At 41.6% G+C, this 16,232-nt stretch overlaps 1 protein-coding gene and 1 long non-coding RNA gene across 3 annotated transcripts in view; one reads left to right on the forward strand and one right to left on the reverse strand.

The window, feature by feature from the left end:
- Window positions 1-16,232, reverse strand: part of arhgef10 (Rho guanine nucleotide exchange factor (GEF) 10) — a 170,435-nt gene that overhangs the window by 138,726 nt on the left and 15,477 nt on the right. For both annotated transcript variants that reach the window (XM_079527214.1, XM_079527213.1), the window contains exon 2: window positions 10,502-10,582. In XM_079527214.1, coding sequence (XP_079383340.1) covers window positions 10,502-10,538 — 37 coding nt within the window. In that variant the 5' untranslated portion in view covers window positions 10,539-10,582. The remainder of the gene's footprint in view (window positions 1-10,501; window positions 10,583-16,232) is intronic.
- LOC306941646 lies at window positions 6,155-8,558 on the forward strand. Its single transcript, XR_013792194.1, has 4 exons — window positions 6,155-6,253; window positions 6,413-6,479; window positions 8,070-8,438; window positions 8,476-8,558. It is a non-coding gene; the product is annotated as an uncharacterized lncRNA (long non-coding RNA).

A 16,232-nucleotide genomic window follows, 5' to 3' on the forward strand; every position in this document is an offset into this window, starting at 1 on the left:
AGATAACTGTGCTTCTTGGAGCGCATGTCTCCGCCAGGCCTAGTTGCCTACCCAGGGCCCGCAAACTTTGGTCACAGCCATTTGGAATGGGATCTGAAAAACTGTTCCAGACATCACGTGCACCCACGCCCCTCCAGGGATTGTTGAATGGATTCATAGTAGATGTACTACTAGCTTGCCATCCAAGAGGGGAGAAGACACTGAGGTTGTGCGTTTAGCTGGTCTACCTTTTAGTAGTGGCGAGTAATGTTATTCACTGCTTTATGCACATTCCTGCAACAGCTGTCCTTCAATAGACAGGACATCAATTCAAAACTCCACTGGCCAGTACGGGGATCGAACCCGCGACCTTGGCGTTATTAGCACCACGCTCTAACCAACTGAGCTAACCGGCCCACATCTACAAGATAACAGTGGGACATGTCATTTCACATGACCTTTAGATATGGTAAACAGGGGTGTCAATGACTAACTGGTTAAAAGCTGATTTACGGCTAAAGCGCTTCATATAAAAGGGGGGGGGGGGGGGGTATGGATATATCCGTAGTTGGCATATAACATCCCATCCCATAGGCGGGGGGGGGGGATAATTGATTAATTTGCATAATACTAAATGCATGTTATGCATTTGGTTGATATAATTTGGTTAAGGGCAGATGTCATTAATTTAAACGACTACTCTTGAACGATAGAGTAGTTTCAGAGTTCAGAAAGAAATTCCATATGCCTAATCTTATTAGGAATTTTCTATTCTTTCGAAAAATATTTAAAAATAGTGAAAATACTGTTCCTGTAGAGTGTGTGTGGCCGCTGTGACAGACAGGCTGCCCGTAGCCTACCTGTAGCGAAAACTGTAAATGGCAAAAATGCTTCAATTAAAGCAATGTTGACATGACTCTGACAATACATTATGTTGCATGGGGGTGGGATGACTTGTCCAACTACGATGTAAGTAAAAATGACTAGTCTGGTTGCCCTATAGCTCCATATAGGGAGATGGTGGGTGAGTGAGTCTCACTCTCTCATAGTGAGACACCGCAGCAGATTGCAGCCAATCTGGAAGCTCACCACGCGTTGCAAAGCGATGTAAACGTTTTATGCATTTAGAAACTAACAAAATGGGACATACAGGGTACTTTTACTTTTGTATATTACTTTTACTAAAGTATATTCTGATGCCAAATGCTTCTGTACTTTTACTCATGTACATTTTTAATACCAGACTTTTACATGTAACAGTATTTCTACATGGTGCTATTGATAGTTTTACTTCAGTAACAAATGCACTTCTTCCAACACAGCTGTTCTGCAGCTAATCTTACAAACCACTATACAACGATGAACGATCAACCCCAATTCCACAAATGTCTTTTGCACAGTGGGCCAAAGGTAAGGTTCATCCTCCAATACCTAATTGTATGCGTGCGCGAGCATGCCAAATGAAGGAAGGCTTCCCACTCCCGGCGGATGTCTCCTTTGCGGCGCCGGCTGCCCTAGCATATGACTGGTGTCTTGTCTTCTTTCGCGAGTGTTGCTCAAGATCTGTCACTCGATTTTCCAGAATTGCAATGTTTTTTTCCTGCTCCATATTTTGTTGTTTGAGTGGCTGAACATCAGCCATCAGTTCCAGTATTTTCTTTTGCCAACTGGAAACTGTTGAAATCTCCTCTGCCATGAAGTCCAAGGTCGTTTTTATCTCCTCCATCTCATCCCAACTCACTGCCATAATTATTACCCCCAAGCCGATCTACAGACTCGAGTTTTACGTTATTTAATAACAACACTCTACTAATTCACGGAAGAGATGTGAAAATAAAATGAGTTAACAAACACAAAAGCGGACACGAGCACACCAAACACAAACTGCTGCGGTTTCTGAGGCGCCTCAATGTTTGAACTGGTAGTTTGTTCTAATAATGTAAAGCATACATTGCTAACTGGCGGCCCGGGGGCCACATGCGGTCCCTACCTTCACTTAATGCGGCCCACAGGTTAATATCGGAATACTGATATATTATTGATTTCAGCTGTTACAATTCTGCCGTTACAATTCCAAACATGCAAAGTCTTAATCATAGCTTAATGACCAGTATTACAAAAACGTATTGCTTTATGTCCAATGTATTTGTATTTATGTTCAAAAAGTTAACAGTAGTAAGTAACTAAATGCATTTGAAATTAAATAAAAATATAACTTTTCAGGATTCCAATTAAACAAATAGCAAAAATTAATTCAGGTTGCCAATTAAAAATACACTGCGACACGTTTTTGAGATTGTATATGTGCTATTTTGGCTACCTTTGTGTGAGAAAGAATGACAAAGTATGGCATTAACCCATTTTGACCTGAGATCAGATTCTAAAAATGTCTTCTACAACCTGACAGTTTTCTGAAAAAGCTATGTTTCTATGTCAGTCGTTCTTCGATTTTTCTAAAATAGCAGACCTACAAGCTCGTAGCGCGCCTAGCTAAAGCATAACATAATGCTAACAGCAAAAGGGGTTCATACGTACGTCAAAAGTTTAAATACGTAGATAAGACATTATATGCAATGTGGCCCTCTGGAGTGAGGGTGGAAATACAGTGGCCCTCCCCATCATCACAGTTGAAATACAGTGGCCCTCCCCATCATCACAGTGGCCCTCCCCTGATGTAAAGCACACTCTGGCATGAACTGTTCAGAAGGCGTGGAGCCCTACATACAGTACATTACAAGTCATGTCCTTGCTTGGATAAAGTCCTCCCTCTTCACAAACCTGCTGTAACCCACAGCAGGTCATGTGATTTCAGGGAATCGGACAACGGTGCATACCTGCATACCATTTCGGTGAATTGAGTATGTGAGGACACCAATGGAAACAAATCGAAAGGCTTTCTTGGTTTTATCCTTTTAGCATACCTTGTATTGTACTGTACTGTACTGTACAATAACTGCACCTGTTAATATTCCAGTGGTTTTCGACCCTTTTCATTTCAAGGCCAATTATGTATTTGGCATCTGAGCCACGGACCACCATTTAAGGACATTTAGCCCCTCAGACCCAAAACTAAAGATTTTTGTTGTTGTCGTTTGTATAAGATTTTGTCTACAATGCCATGCTTTTGGCAAACGTCGATCAAAATAACAATTATTCTACAATCTCTAATTGTGTATACTTCTTGTAAATTAAGTAATGCAGATGTTTAACAATACAACAATTTAACACTTCACAACGCGTGAAATTAAACCAAATGGTGGTTTATTAGATTTTATTAGATCTTTAACTAAAGAGTTAAAGATCTAACTAGAAAAAGTGCCCTTCTGGGCACAGGTCTCCACCAGGAGGATAGGAGTGTGTGTGATGTTTGGCAAAATGTTTAGGAGTAATATAAACATGTTTTTTTGTTTGTTTGTTTCTTGCAACAATTTTCTTCATTTTGTTGAGGAAATGCAGAGCCAGATCACTCATAGCATCTCTGAGGATAGAATTCTGGATGAGCAGGACATGTGCAGCATTTTGTACAAAACGGGCTACTCCTGAAAACTTTGGAAGGCAATCTTAGCTAATCAGTGTAGAATCTGAAAAATCCAACAGGCTCGTCTTGATCACATGACTACAGAGATCATGTGTACCGATTTGCGTGAGATTTGGATAAAATCTGTGACTAACATAAACAATGTGTTTTGCAGAAATCGGCCTCATGGTGGCGTTATAACCGATAGATGTGGAGGGATGCAGGGAAAATGTTTTTCCATGGCCTCTAGTGAGTGCGCATACATAAGTTGACGATGCAGTTATAGGTAAAAACAGGAATTGGCCTGTTATAGCGCCACGTGAGGCTGATTTGGGAAATAAATAGTGGCATGTCGTCCTCGGCCTAGTGGAAATGTGCGTGTATAATTTCATGGAAATTGGACACTGTGTTTGTGATTTGTGGCATTTTGTTCGAAACGGACCAATCATGTGAGCTTTGGAAGCCAATCTTAGCCAATCAGGATGGAAAATGGGAAATTGTGCAGATCTGTGTTGATCACATGACTATGGAGATAGTGTATACCGAATTGTGTGATGTATGGATAAAATGTGTACGAGTTATCTACAGAAATGTGTTTTGCCTAAATCGGCCTCATGGTGGCGCTATAACAGGCCGCTGAGGAATATTTGGGGCAGAGGTTCGTCGGTGGCATCCAGGGAGTGTGTGTGCACAGTTTGGCATGGATCGGGCCAACGGTGCCGGAGATTAGCTGATAACGGACGGACGGAAGGACGGACGGACGGACGGAAGGACACACACACACACACACACACGGACGGAGTGCAAAACATACTCTCTCCCCATGCCTTCGGCCTGGTGGAGACAATAAATAAGGGTGCATTTGGTTACCAACTCTCCATCATTTAGCTGGGGACCACCTGGAACCGCCTCAAGGACCACTGGTGGTCCCCGGACCACTGGTTGAAAACCACTGACATATTCAATCAACCAAACAAGGTTCCTCAGCAACGATTATCATCAGCACACGTCGACTACAATGTAAAGATGTCATCAAATCTTTTTCTTAGATGTGAAAAGTGTGTACACTAAGGCGCGATTCATACTCCTATTTTAGAGCCGAATAAAAGTCGGTTCGGCTCTGTAGAGCCTACAATGTGATGTAATTTGAGGTTCGGGGGGGCGGGTACCGTCCTAAAGTCGGCTCTTCGGTGCTACTGAAAATTTCTGACGAGCCGAAATCATTTCGGCACTACAGCGCCGAAACAGCGGTAAAATAGGAGTATGAATCGGCCCAAAGTCAGCCCATTTCTCGGAAAATGGAAATCCCTGCAAAATAAAACAAAAGTGAAAGTTATTTTCATTTATTAGCTTGTCTTGTGCCAGACGGTAACCGGAATGTTCGCCTTGAAAACGTGCTCGCCCTCATTCTTTTCCTGCCGTCCGACATGCCAACAGCTCGGTGGGGCGGTTCTTGTATTCTTGTATTTGTTTTACTGAGAATAGTTGTTGTTTTACTGAGAAAGTTAAAAATAAGTTTGGGGTTAGGCGTAGTTTTGCCGAGGTTAAGTTTAGGAACAGGGTTAGGTTTTGGCACCGTTTTACTGAGGTTAACCCATTCTTGGTGTTTTAAACATTATGTTATACTTTAGCTATTGAAAAATAGCAGATCTACAAGCTCATAGCGCGGCACCGAGTAGGTAGGTCTGCTATTTTTGAAAAATCGTGAAAATGTGGCGCAAATCTTTGAATATATTCTTTCAGAGCGAACGTTTTTAAGTCAAATCTTTGCTTCTGAGGGGTTCCTGGAATAAAATATTTTTAGATGGGGGTCGGTGGCCAATTACATATCATTTTGGGGTCCTTGACATGAAATATGGAGCACCACTGATATAGAAACATGAGGTATTTCAGAAAACTGTCCGAATTTAGAAGACATTTTTTTAATTTCGACGTCAGGCCTAAATGGGTTATGTTTAGGAAAAAGGTTAGGTTTAACCATTATAAGCACAGTTTACCTAGGTTACGTTTAGGAATACCACGCTGAGCAGTTCCGCCGGCTGTGCGCTCGGGGTGACAGTGTTTTGAGCGAGCGTTCTAGTATCCTGTCAGACTACTCTTTACACACTGATTCAGCAACAAGCCAGCCAAACACAACATGTAATTTACAACTAAACAAAACAGCCGTTTCTCATCTCGTTTCTGATTGTTTGTTCCTGAGATTTCTGTAAACCTCTGTTCATTCACACGTTTATTGGCTAGTTGCACAATAATCACGATTATGAAGACTATGGCACCTTTATCTTTGGAACATTTTGAGCTGTTAAATATGGAAGAAAACTGATGATAATTGTTGCTGAGGAACCTTGGTTGATTGATTACTTTATTAACAGTTTCCAAGGGCAGGCACAGGGAAGTACAGTACAATAGGTCTGCTAGCCTAAAAGGATGAAACCAAGAAAGCCTTTCGGTTTGTTTGCATTGGGGTTCTCACGTACTCAGTTAACCGAAAAGGTATGCAGGTATGCACCGTTGTCCGATTCCCTGAAATCACATGACCTACTGTGGGTTGGGTGGTTCGTGAAGCGGGAGGACTTTATCCAATCAAGGACATGACTTGTACTTGTAATGTGGCCCCGCCTTCTGAACAGGTGATGCCAGAGCTTCTATATAATATCTGTGGACACATCAGCATAGCACCACTCTGACTGACACCTCTAGACCATCATCAGAACACCCGTCTACTGCTGAAGGACACCGGCCGTCTCTGGAACTTAGGTAAGCAGAAGATTTACCATATTTTGGTCATAATCATTGACGCTGTTACTTATAAACTGACAGATTGACAATATGGTCATCAGCCAATTAGACCCAACCCGATCAAGTTTGAGTCTACTATCCACATTGTATTGTATCTTGTCTCTTGTCTCAAAACAGGCCGGATTGGAAGTGCTTGGCTCTATAGACTGTCTGCAACACTGAGATACTTACACCTTTGTAACAGGTATGCAGCTTTACAAACCGTGCCTATATTATGATCATTGTGGTATAAATTCAACATTAAATAATACTGAATTACTCATCAAGAGAACATGGATCTCTGTGGTTGGTATGTAAAAACATTTCACGTTTACACTTCTGAAGATGCTGCATGGGGGGGAAAAGATGTAAACTAAGGCACACATTAAAGATACAGTATTTAATAAAAAGAAAAATAGGGTTTCTACCCCCCATTTTCAACCGAACACCGCCGGTTTACCATCTCGCCGCAGCAAAAAGTGGAGAGAAACAAGTTTCCATGTCTTCATCGTTATGCTAACATGCTGTCTTCATCAGTGTAGTATTATGTCAAACCCACAGATGTTATAGTTAATTTCCAAAGTGATCAAATTATTTTGTGCAATTAAATGGTCAGCTAGATCAGGGGTTCTCAACGTTTTTGGCCGGGGACCCCCGGAAATGCTTTGGCAACGTCTCGGGAACCCCTTTTGGTGTTTTAAGCATTATGTTATAATTTAGCTATTGAAAAATAGCAGATCTACAAGCTCATAGCGCGCCACCGAGTGGCGCGCTACGAGCTTGTAGGTCTGCTATTATTGAAAAATCGTGAAAAAAAAACCAAAGATTTTTTTGAAAATAATTTGGGGACCCCCTAAAATATTTTGGCGACCCCCCGAGGGGTCGCGACCCACGGGTTGAGAACCCCTGAGCTAGATAATGATAAAAAGGTGAGTAAGTGAATACCAATGATAGTACCAATGATATTTCAGGATATTGTTTACTAATGAATTACATTGTTTCGGTATTTTGGTGTTTAAACTTTAGCATAACTAACTTCATCTAGTGTAAACTCTAAACAACTATCCTCTCTCTCTTAATTCAATGTAATTTAAATAAAGGTGAAGTAAAACTAAAATGCACTAAACCGCGGCGAGTCGGAAAACCGGCGAGTCCGGTTACCTTTTCAACCTACCGTATCTTCATATAATTGGTCTTCACTAATCACTACTGCTCATGAGACAATGGTTTAAGTTTAAGTCGACTAAACATCGTAAGATTTTAGTCTACTACAGATTTTACTACAGATTTTACTAAAAATTATTTTACTACTACAGTTGATTCTGACAACTAAAATGTGTTTTGGCGGGCCTTGAAGCCGTCATAATGGCAGATTTTATGTGACGCGATGTGAGCTTGTAGATCTACAATTTTGAGAGTGCAACACCCGAGCACAATCAAACATAAAATGACTCTTTTCCACTAGTGCCTCCCTAACATTTTATTGTAGTTCTTATTTGTTGCCAAAATTGTCAATATATTTAGTCTCAGTTTTAGTCATCATATCTTATTATCTTATTATCTAATTTCGTTTTTGTCAATGAAAAAACATAGTCGACGAACATTTTTCGTCATAGTTTTAGTCAAGGAAATCATCACTGATATGTAGTCAGATTATGGACTCCACTGTATTGTTCTTGCTTACTGTAAATCGCTCTGGATTAAGAGTGTCTGCTAAATGCCTACATTGTAATAGTATATGAAACATGACAGACACAAGAACAAGAGTCACATCATCTTCATCTGTACTTTGCAGGTTGCTGGCCAAAGCATTGTAACTGACTGAGCAGACCAGAGCAAAGAGCATCGTGCAACAATGAGCTCCCTCAATCACATCCCTGGCGTTGGGCAGCACAAAGGAATTGTTCAGGATATTCGTGGAGATCATGAAGGGGCAAAGATGGCCTACTGTCAAAGCAATGCAGTCACAGCGACAGTGGGTCCTATGCTGGGGGCCTTAGGTGGTCGTGTGGGTGCATTAGGTGTTGGTGCTGCTGTACTTGCTACGGTCGTCAATAAGATCAATAAATGTGAGTGAAATCAGTAAATGAGAAAAGAAGATAATGTCAGAGCTTTTATGTGTTGGTCCATTTATTATGTAAATGCTTTAACATTATGTGGAAATGTACCTGAACCTCGGATTATGTTAAATAAGTCATGAGGGACAGTCACAAGTTCAATGTTTGGGGAAACAGTGAATCATATTGGAGTGATTCAATCCATTAAAGATGTAGTGAAATTAAAAATATGTTTCACCCTTTTAGAGAAATGTCTGTGTGGTCATTGGTATACCTTGGAATAAATGAATGTTTGCGTTTTTCTTTATATCAAAAGTTCCTAAAAGCCAAGGCCAATATAAATGAATTACTGTGAACTAAAAAGTGCTGCGTGATGAGTTATGACAGATAGACCTATATGAATATAATTGAAACTTGATTTTGTTCACCTGTGTGATTTCCACAGCTGCACGTTCTTGCAAACACAGCTGATTTTAATAACAGAACTACTCATCAAGATGACATCCCAGGCGGTGTATTAATTTTAAACTTAATCAGCACACCAAAATATGTATCTGAAAACATTTTAGAAATAAGCATCTTGGTAACAAACATTCTGCACATTGGCTTCTCTATCCTTTTGGCAGTGTGCGCCTGCAGTGCACAAGAGTGCAGTGAGTACGTATTGAAGACATTATGGCGATTCAACAAAGGCCTCTAGTTCTAACACTTTCAAGATTTTTTTAAGAAAAAAAATCTAAAATAGCAGATGTCGCAGCGCGGCACAAAGTGACGCACTGTGAGCTTGTAGTTATGCCATTTTTGAATAGCCAACGCTAAAATCTAAAATGACAGATGCTTCCACGGTTTTAAGCAGCACACAGCTATCTTTTTTTTTTTTAATCAGTTTTTAAGCGATTGACGTTGACATTTCAAGATATTTTGATATCGTCTCGGACAAGAGACTTTAGGCTAAAAACAGATCTGCCAACTTGCCCTGTTAACCCCTGCGTCCCTGTGATAGTGATAATGAATGACTGGGAGAAAAATATAAATATATATATGAGGAAAAAACATCTGCTTATCTTCTGTCCTTTCAATGGATTAAAGCTACAATCTTGCGTGCTTACAGTCACCTCTGACGCGAGTATAAAGTACTATACCGTTAGAAAATAAACAAATGACAGCGGTCGCTTATCAGGCAATAAACAGAACTACCAGGAGGTAGACATGCTGTCTTACTGTTCCACACATGGTACATACTGTACCACACACTTATCAGGCAATACACAGAACTACCAGGAGGTAGACATGCTGTCTTACTGTTCCACACATGAACAGAACTACCAGGAGGTAGACATGCTGTCTTACTGTTCCACACATGCCATCAAGAGCATCAGTCAGAAAGCCGCCTCTTGAATTGAACTACACTATAAAAGAGAAGTCATGTCAGCTGAGGCAAGAGAAGGTCTCAAACATAAAGATCAACACAGAGAGAGAGATTAATTCAACTAGTAAGTAAAGTAGCCTAAATTGACACAACATACGACTGCATCATGGTCATGGTCATTCCCGCCACAGGTGTCCTTCGATGTTGTCAACACCTCTCTTAGTTCAAAACCACAGTGGCCAGTACGGGGATCGAACCCGCGACCTTGGCGTTATTAGCACCACGCTCTAACCAACTGAGCTAACCGGCCGCTGGGACATTCACCACAACCGCATCCACACAGCACTGTATGGCAGCAGGACATACAGAGTTTTGCGTGCACACGGTGTGTGTGTGTTTTGATTGATTGATTGAAATATTTATTAACAGTTTGCAGAATTACAGTACATTTCAAGCACAAACTCAATACAAAGGCTGTTAACTGTGAGTGGACGACCCAATTAAGCATTACACTTGTTTACAATAGGGTCCACCATGTTCAATTCATCAAAACATTTAGAGATAGTACAAATAGACACTTCTATATAGACAAAGAACAGAACAGGAATTCATCATAATGGAGGTAAAAAGGGAAAAGAAACATATACAGTGAGGGAAAAAGGGGGGGGCGGGCGGTGGGGGTGTGTGTGTGTGTGTGTGTGTGTGTGTGTGTGTGTGTGCGCACGCACACGCGTGTGCGTGTGTGTGTGTGGACACGTGCTAGACAGAGAGAGAGAGAGAGAGACAGACTTGGGACATTACTTTCAGGAGGAGGCGGTGGGAAGTCTTCCTCATCCATGTCTGGTGTTCTCGTCTTGGACTCTTCTTCACTCAGCAGCCTGCCTGAACCACAGAGAGAGGGGGGAGGGGGGGGGGGGGGAAACAATCATATGTCAGGAGGTGGCAGACTAGGGGTGTCAAAAAAAATCGATTCGAATTAGAATCGCGATTCCGTCATGAACGATTCAAAATCTATTCATAATTTCCAAAAATCGATTTTTAATTATTATTATTATTATTTTCTGGTTAGTTTTCACTACATGGTGTTTGTGATATGAAATGTAAGCTCACCCTAATCACAGTAAACATCATGTCTTCAGTCATTTTCAAGTTACTGTAGTCACTTCAGTTCAAGACTGGAGTAGATTGTGATGAAATTATATGTATTGAATCGAGAATCATTTTGAAGAAGAAAATAGTTTTGAATCTGGAAAAAAAATGCTTTTGAATTTAAAAAAAATCTTTTTGGATTGAGAATCGAGTTGAATCGAATCGTGACCCCAAGAATCGGAATCGAATCGTGGGACACCCAAAGATTCACAGCCCTATGGCAGACTGTGACAAAATGTCAAATTAGCATAGATCTGAATAATGTCCCCGCTCTCAGTCCATACATCTACATGAGCCATGTGTCAAGACTGTCAGAAGAGTGTGGTAACTTCTTGTCTCAATGCCAGCCCTTTGAACCACAACTAATTTCAGTTCAGACAAATTGCAAGATAATGACACACTGATAATGAAAACAAAAGAACTCCTTCTGCAGGACGGTCCCTGCTCCCACGTGTTTTCAAATGTAAACAAACAATCAGACGATTCTTTGGTAGCGCTCAGTGTGTGTGTGTGTGTGTGTACGTGTACCTCCCACCATTCAGAACATACTGAACTGCAACTGGCGGCCCAGGGGCCACATGCGGCCCCCACCTTCACTTAATGTGGCCCTCAGGTTCATCAGAATACTGATATAATAATTCGTTTCAGCGGTTAGAATTCCACTGGCACAACATGCAAACATGACCCGCTTTAATTACTTCAGTCAAAATTAGTAGCTCGATGCTCAACACAAGTATAATTAAAGGCATTTGAAATTACATAAAAATGTTAATTTTCAGGATTCCAATTCAAAAATAGCAAAAAAAAGATTTCAATTCGAATATAGAAAAAATAGCAGATCTACAAGCTCAAAACGCGTCGCAGCGCGACTCGTTTTGAGCTTGTAGATCTGCTATTTTTGCTACGACAGCAATGTGGCCCTCTGGAGTTAGTGTGGAAATATAGTGACCCTCTCCATCGTCAAAGTTGCCCACCCCTGATTCAGAACATCAGTTGATGCTACATTACCACAACAGCAAACATTCGCCATCTCATCCTGGGCATTTCCATAAATATTATATATTTTATATGGCTATGTCTAATATTATTTTAATCTGAGCAGATGCAGCACCCCTTTGCAAAGAGGATCAAAGACAAAAGGCTGGCATTACTTTACACAGTATATACATATTATACACGGTATATAGTCAGTATAAAAGTACAAATTATTACTAGTATTACGGTACTACAGACCAGGTGAGTTCTAAAGTTATTATTCTTAGCTCTAAACAGCATTGATCCGTTAGAAAGGTTAGGCTTATTGCTTTGTCTTTCAGAAACAAAGAAAACAACGTTACTGTTTGATCAAGCTAACGTAGGGTAACTGTGTGACACGTGTGTAAAGAAAGCTCTCACCACAGTGAGATACTACCAACTGTTAATTCTCACCATGCTTCAGCCTGTGGCTTCACTCAGTTATTTTAGTCTGCATCAAACGAGGCTTTGATTCAAACGAATGGGCTGACTTGGTGTTTGTTTCACACACCATGAAGTTAAGGAGGAGTGAAATGTTAGTAGGCACATTTCTGCAGACAGTAAATACCAAAAAGCAAGTCTGGCCTTAATTAACATAGTTGTTCAGACCTGCAAATAAGCCTTCCTCGGCGCTCACGTATACGTGCTGATTGAGGTCTTAGTAGTCACTACCTGCGGGTCATTTATTTTTGGGCTATAATCAAATCGCATGTTTTAACCCATTCAGGACGAGATGGGGGTCCGCGGCCACATACCTATAATTCTGGGGGTCCCTGACATGAAACGGTTCAAGCACCACTTACATAGAAACATAGGTTTTTCAGAAAACTTTTAGGATTTAGAAGCCATTTCTTTAGAATCGGCCTCAGGTCTAAATGGGTTAACCCATTGAGACCTGGAACATCCATGTCCATCCATGTCACGTTAGCGTTTAACCACATTAACCATTAACCCATTTTGGGCGGGAACCCCTTTTGGTGTTTTAAACATTGTTATAATTTAGCTATTGAAAAATAGCAGATCTACAAGCTCATAGCGCGCCACCGAGTGGCGCGCTATGAACTTGTAGATCTGCTATTTTTGAAAAATTGTTAAAATGTGCCTCAAATCTTTCCGAAAATTGTCATGATTTAGAAAACTTTTTTTTTTAAATTTCGACGTCAGGCCTGAATGGGTTAATAAATGCGTGACATTTACAGGTATTCTCTCTAGATCTGGGCCAGGTGCATAGCTGCCTGCCAGTAGCATACCTGTCTTTGCTGACATGAACAACAGAGCACAACTTAGCTCCACCTACTGTCTGAATACGGAACAGTAGCATGCACTGGGCCCCAGGGGGTCACATTGTTGAGTAAATTTGGGTAATGATGAACCTCTCGTTCTTTGGCTCAGGGAAATGTCACCAGCGTGCTAGGGCAGGAAGCGACCCTCAGACCTGCACAGACACGAGACCGGGAAATTCTACCCTGCAGCAGGTCCTCTGCACGGATGTAAAGGACTGTATAGACGAGAGAGAGAGAGAGAGAGAGAGAGAGAGAGAGAGAGAGAGGGTGACAGATTCTGTCAAAGATCGACCCTGGAAAAATGGGCCAAGTTGCGTGTGTGTGGAATGGATGACATAGCCATGACATCACTCTGCAGAATAAAGCGAGCCTTGTGGCAGACGGGGGAGGGGGTGAGGAGGGGTGTTCTATATAATTATTCTTCTCTGACAAGCTTCGCTCTGGTTAAATAAAAAGAAGACAAAAACTACCACAGAGGTTCCACAATAGCTCGAGCAGTGAGCAAGACAAGCCCACGCCACAGTGGTGCAGCGCACGAGAGCCAGGAGATAACTCAATACGAGCCTCAAAGCTTGTTTTGTCTACAAATAATGTGAAATGCTCTGCGTCTTTGTGCTCCGGGCCTGGCACAGGGCCAGAACGGTGCCATTGTGAACACACAGGCACCAGTGTTTGCTGGATACTGTAAGACAGACGGACACCCGGACAATGCTAATGCTAACAGAGGCAGGTAGAATATCCACTGCCTGCGGGGGAAGGCAGCCGGCATAATGGACTGGAATGCAGTGACTAAGAGATCAATGCAGATCTCTGGTACCTACTGGTACCATTCATGATCCAAGCCATCATCTCCTGGGGTTGACAACACTAAGGTCTCAGATAGAGTTGTCTCGATACCATTTTTTTTCAGACCGAGTATGAGTACAAGTACTTAATTTTTAGTACTCGCCAATATGGAGTACCGATACGAGTACTTTATTTTTGTTGAGTAGCCACTTATTTTACCCCCTATTTCTCATCTATGCAGATGGGTCTGCACACTTTTCAGAGTTGTCATTTATGCTTGTAGATCGACTGTTTTTGGCGATTTGTTGCAGTGTTGGGTCAGACTTGCGGATGTTTTGGTACTCGGGTCAGAGTACCGGGGCCGATTCCGAGTACCGAGTACAAGTACTTGAGGGTGGTATCGGCCCGAGTAGCCGATACCAGTATCGGTAAAATCAGAACAACTCTAGTCTCAGAGGCACTTGCCTGTCGGGCTTGTGCTGGTCATGATTCTACTTGCCCAAAGGTCATGCCCACTTGCCCAAAAAGTGAATTGTCCATTACAAAATGAGAGGTAAAATTTGAATTACAGTTCAATTTAATACAATTTTAAATTCATGGGGCTATGCGATAAAATATCTCATACCTCTATTTGTATGCCAAATACCTACGCTACATAGCTATGAATATGGGTTCACACTTGTTATTTTAAATTTTAAGTGTAACTAGCAACAGTGAAAACTGCACATTATAGGTAAACACAAACAGTGCTCTTGTTTTCCATTCCACAGACCAGAAGACCAGACCAGAAGACCAGTCTCTGGTGCTCTGGCCACGATCTCGTGTTGTGTTTATAGACGGTGAACAGGGGTACAGTCCCCTTTCAAAAGGAGCACTTGCCCGGTCGGGCAACCTGAAAGCAAACCCCACTTGCTCGAACATTTCAGGGTGGCAAACTGGCATCTCTTTGCAGATAAATATTGTTCTGTGAACTCAACTGTGAAGGTAGGAAGCACTTGACGAAGTTGACGTGCACCAGGACATGTAACTACACAGTAGGACGTGTCTCAAGTGACTAGCCTGGTTCAGAGTGATATAATAACAAACAGCTCAACTCTGATTAGAAGGTAAAAGGATAAAGTGACTCACAAGGGCGTAAAGAATAGCACAGAGGAAGGAAGGAAAGTAGTGAAGAAGAGTTGAATCATTGCGGTATACCTGTGGTACCATAATGTTGTTTTCATAAGCTATGGAGTCCTCATGGAATACAGCAAAATAAAATCTCAAGACTGAAAATGTATTGATGTATTATCATTCTAAACCCATTGTTGCTGCTGTTCCACCTACAGCCAACCAGTTGAAGGAATGACAGATTTGAGGAATTAACCATTGCTTTTTATGACATTTCATGTTTATGGTACAACCGGAAGATGATTCTAAACTTGTATTCTATTCCATTTCCTAGTGTGATCAATTAGTTCAAATACCCTTTCATCTTCTTAAAATAACGAAAAGCCAAAAATAGCCGATCTACAAGCTCACAACACGTCACAGCGCAGCATGTTCTGAGCCTGTAGATCTGATATTTTTTCGGCGTGCAACATGCTTTCATAGAAGACATGCTGGCTTCAATGGAATGAGAATGACTGAGGTCAGTCGTGGCGACTGAGAACTATAATCCATGCATCCTCCCTTTGGCTGGGTGGAAGTGATGTGCGACCTACTTGCTAGCTAGCTACTAGCCCACGAATGTATGCCATTTTGAATTAATGCGTGATAATGTATTCGGTCCGTCCACTACAACTCACAAACTCAGACAGTGTCATCGCACAAGGCCACCGACTGTTTGGCAAGGATGTTTTCTGGCGCAAAAAGACACGCATGTATTCCGGTGCGATTCCACCACCCACCAGTGACATGAAAGAAATGTAGTGTCCCTGTTGAACAGTCAAAACATCAGAGCACCTGTACTGGAATTTTAAATCACAACATTGATGACAATCAATGAATGTCCACTAGTTCCATTAAAGCCCACAGGAAGTTCACTTTGATTGCAAATGCGTTGTCCTAATAATTGTCTTTATTGGGCAACAGTCTGTGTCATTATTACGGCCTCAAAAGCAGCCTTGTTGTTCCTTCACTTATTCTCTCCTATAATTACTGGGGTTGTTCTCAGCTCGTTTTTGCTTGCTGCAGGGGAGAGGAAACTGGACGTACCTTCCTGTAAAGTACGCCCTGTGGCGTGGCATCTGTGTGTTCAGATGTCAACGGGCCTTACGGTACTTCAGAGGTGGAAGAGCTCCTCTCATCTCATCTGCAAC

The sequence above is a fragment of the Electrona antarctica genome (assembly GCF_951216825.1).
Source record: "Electrona antarctica genome assembly, chromosome: 18".
NCBI classification, from domain to species: Eukaryota; Metazoa; Chordata; class Actinopteri; order Myctophiformes; family Myctophidae; genus Electrona; species Electrona antarctica.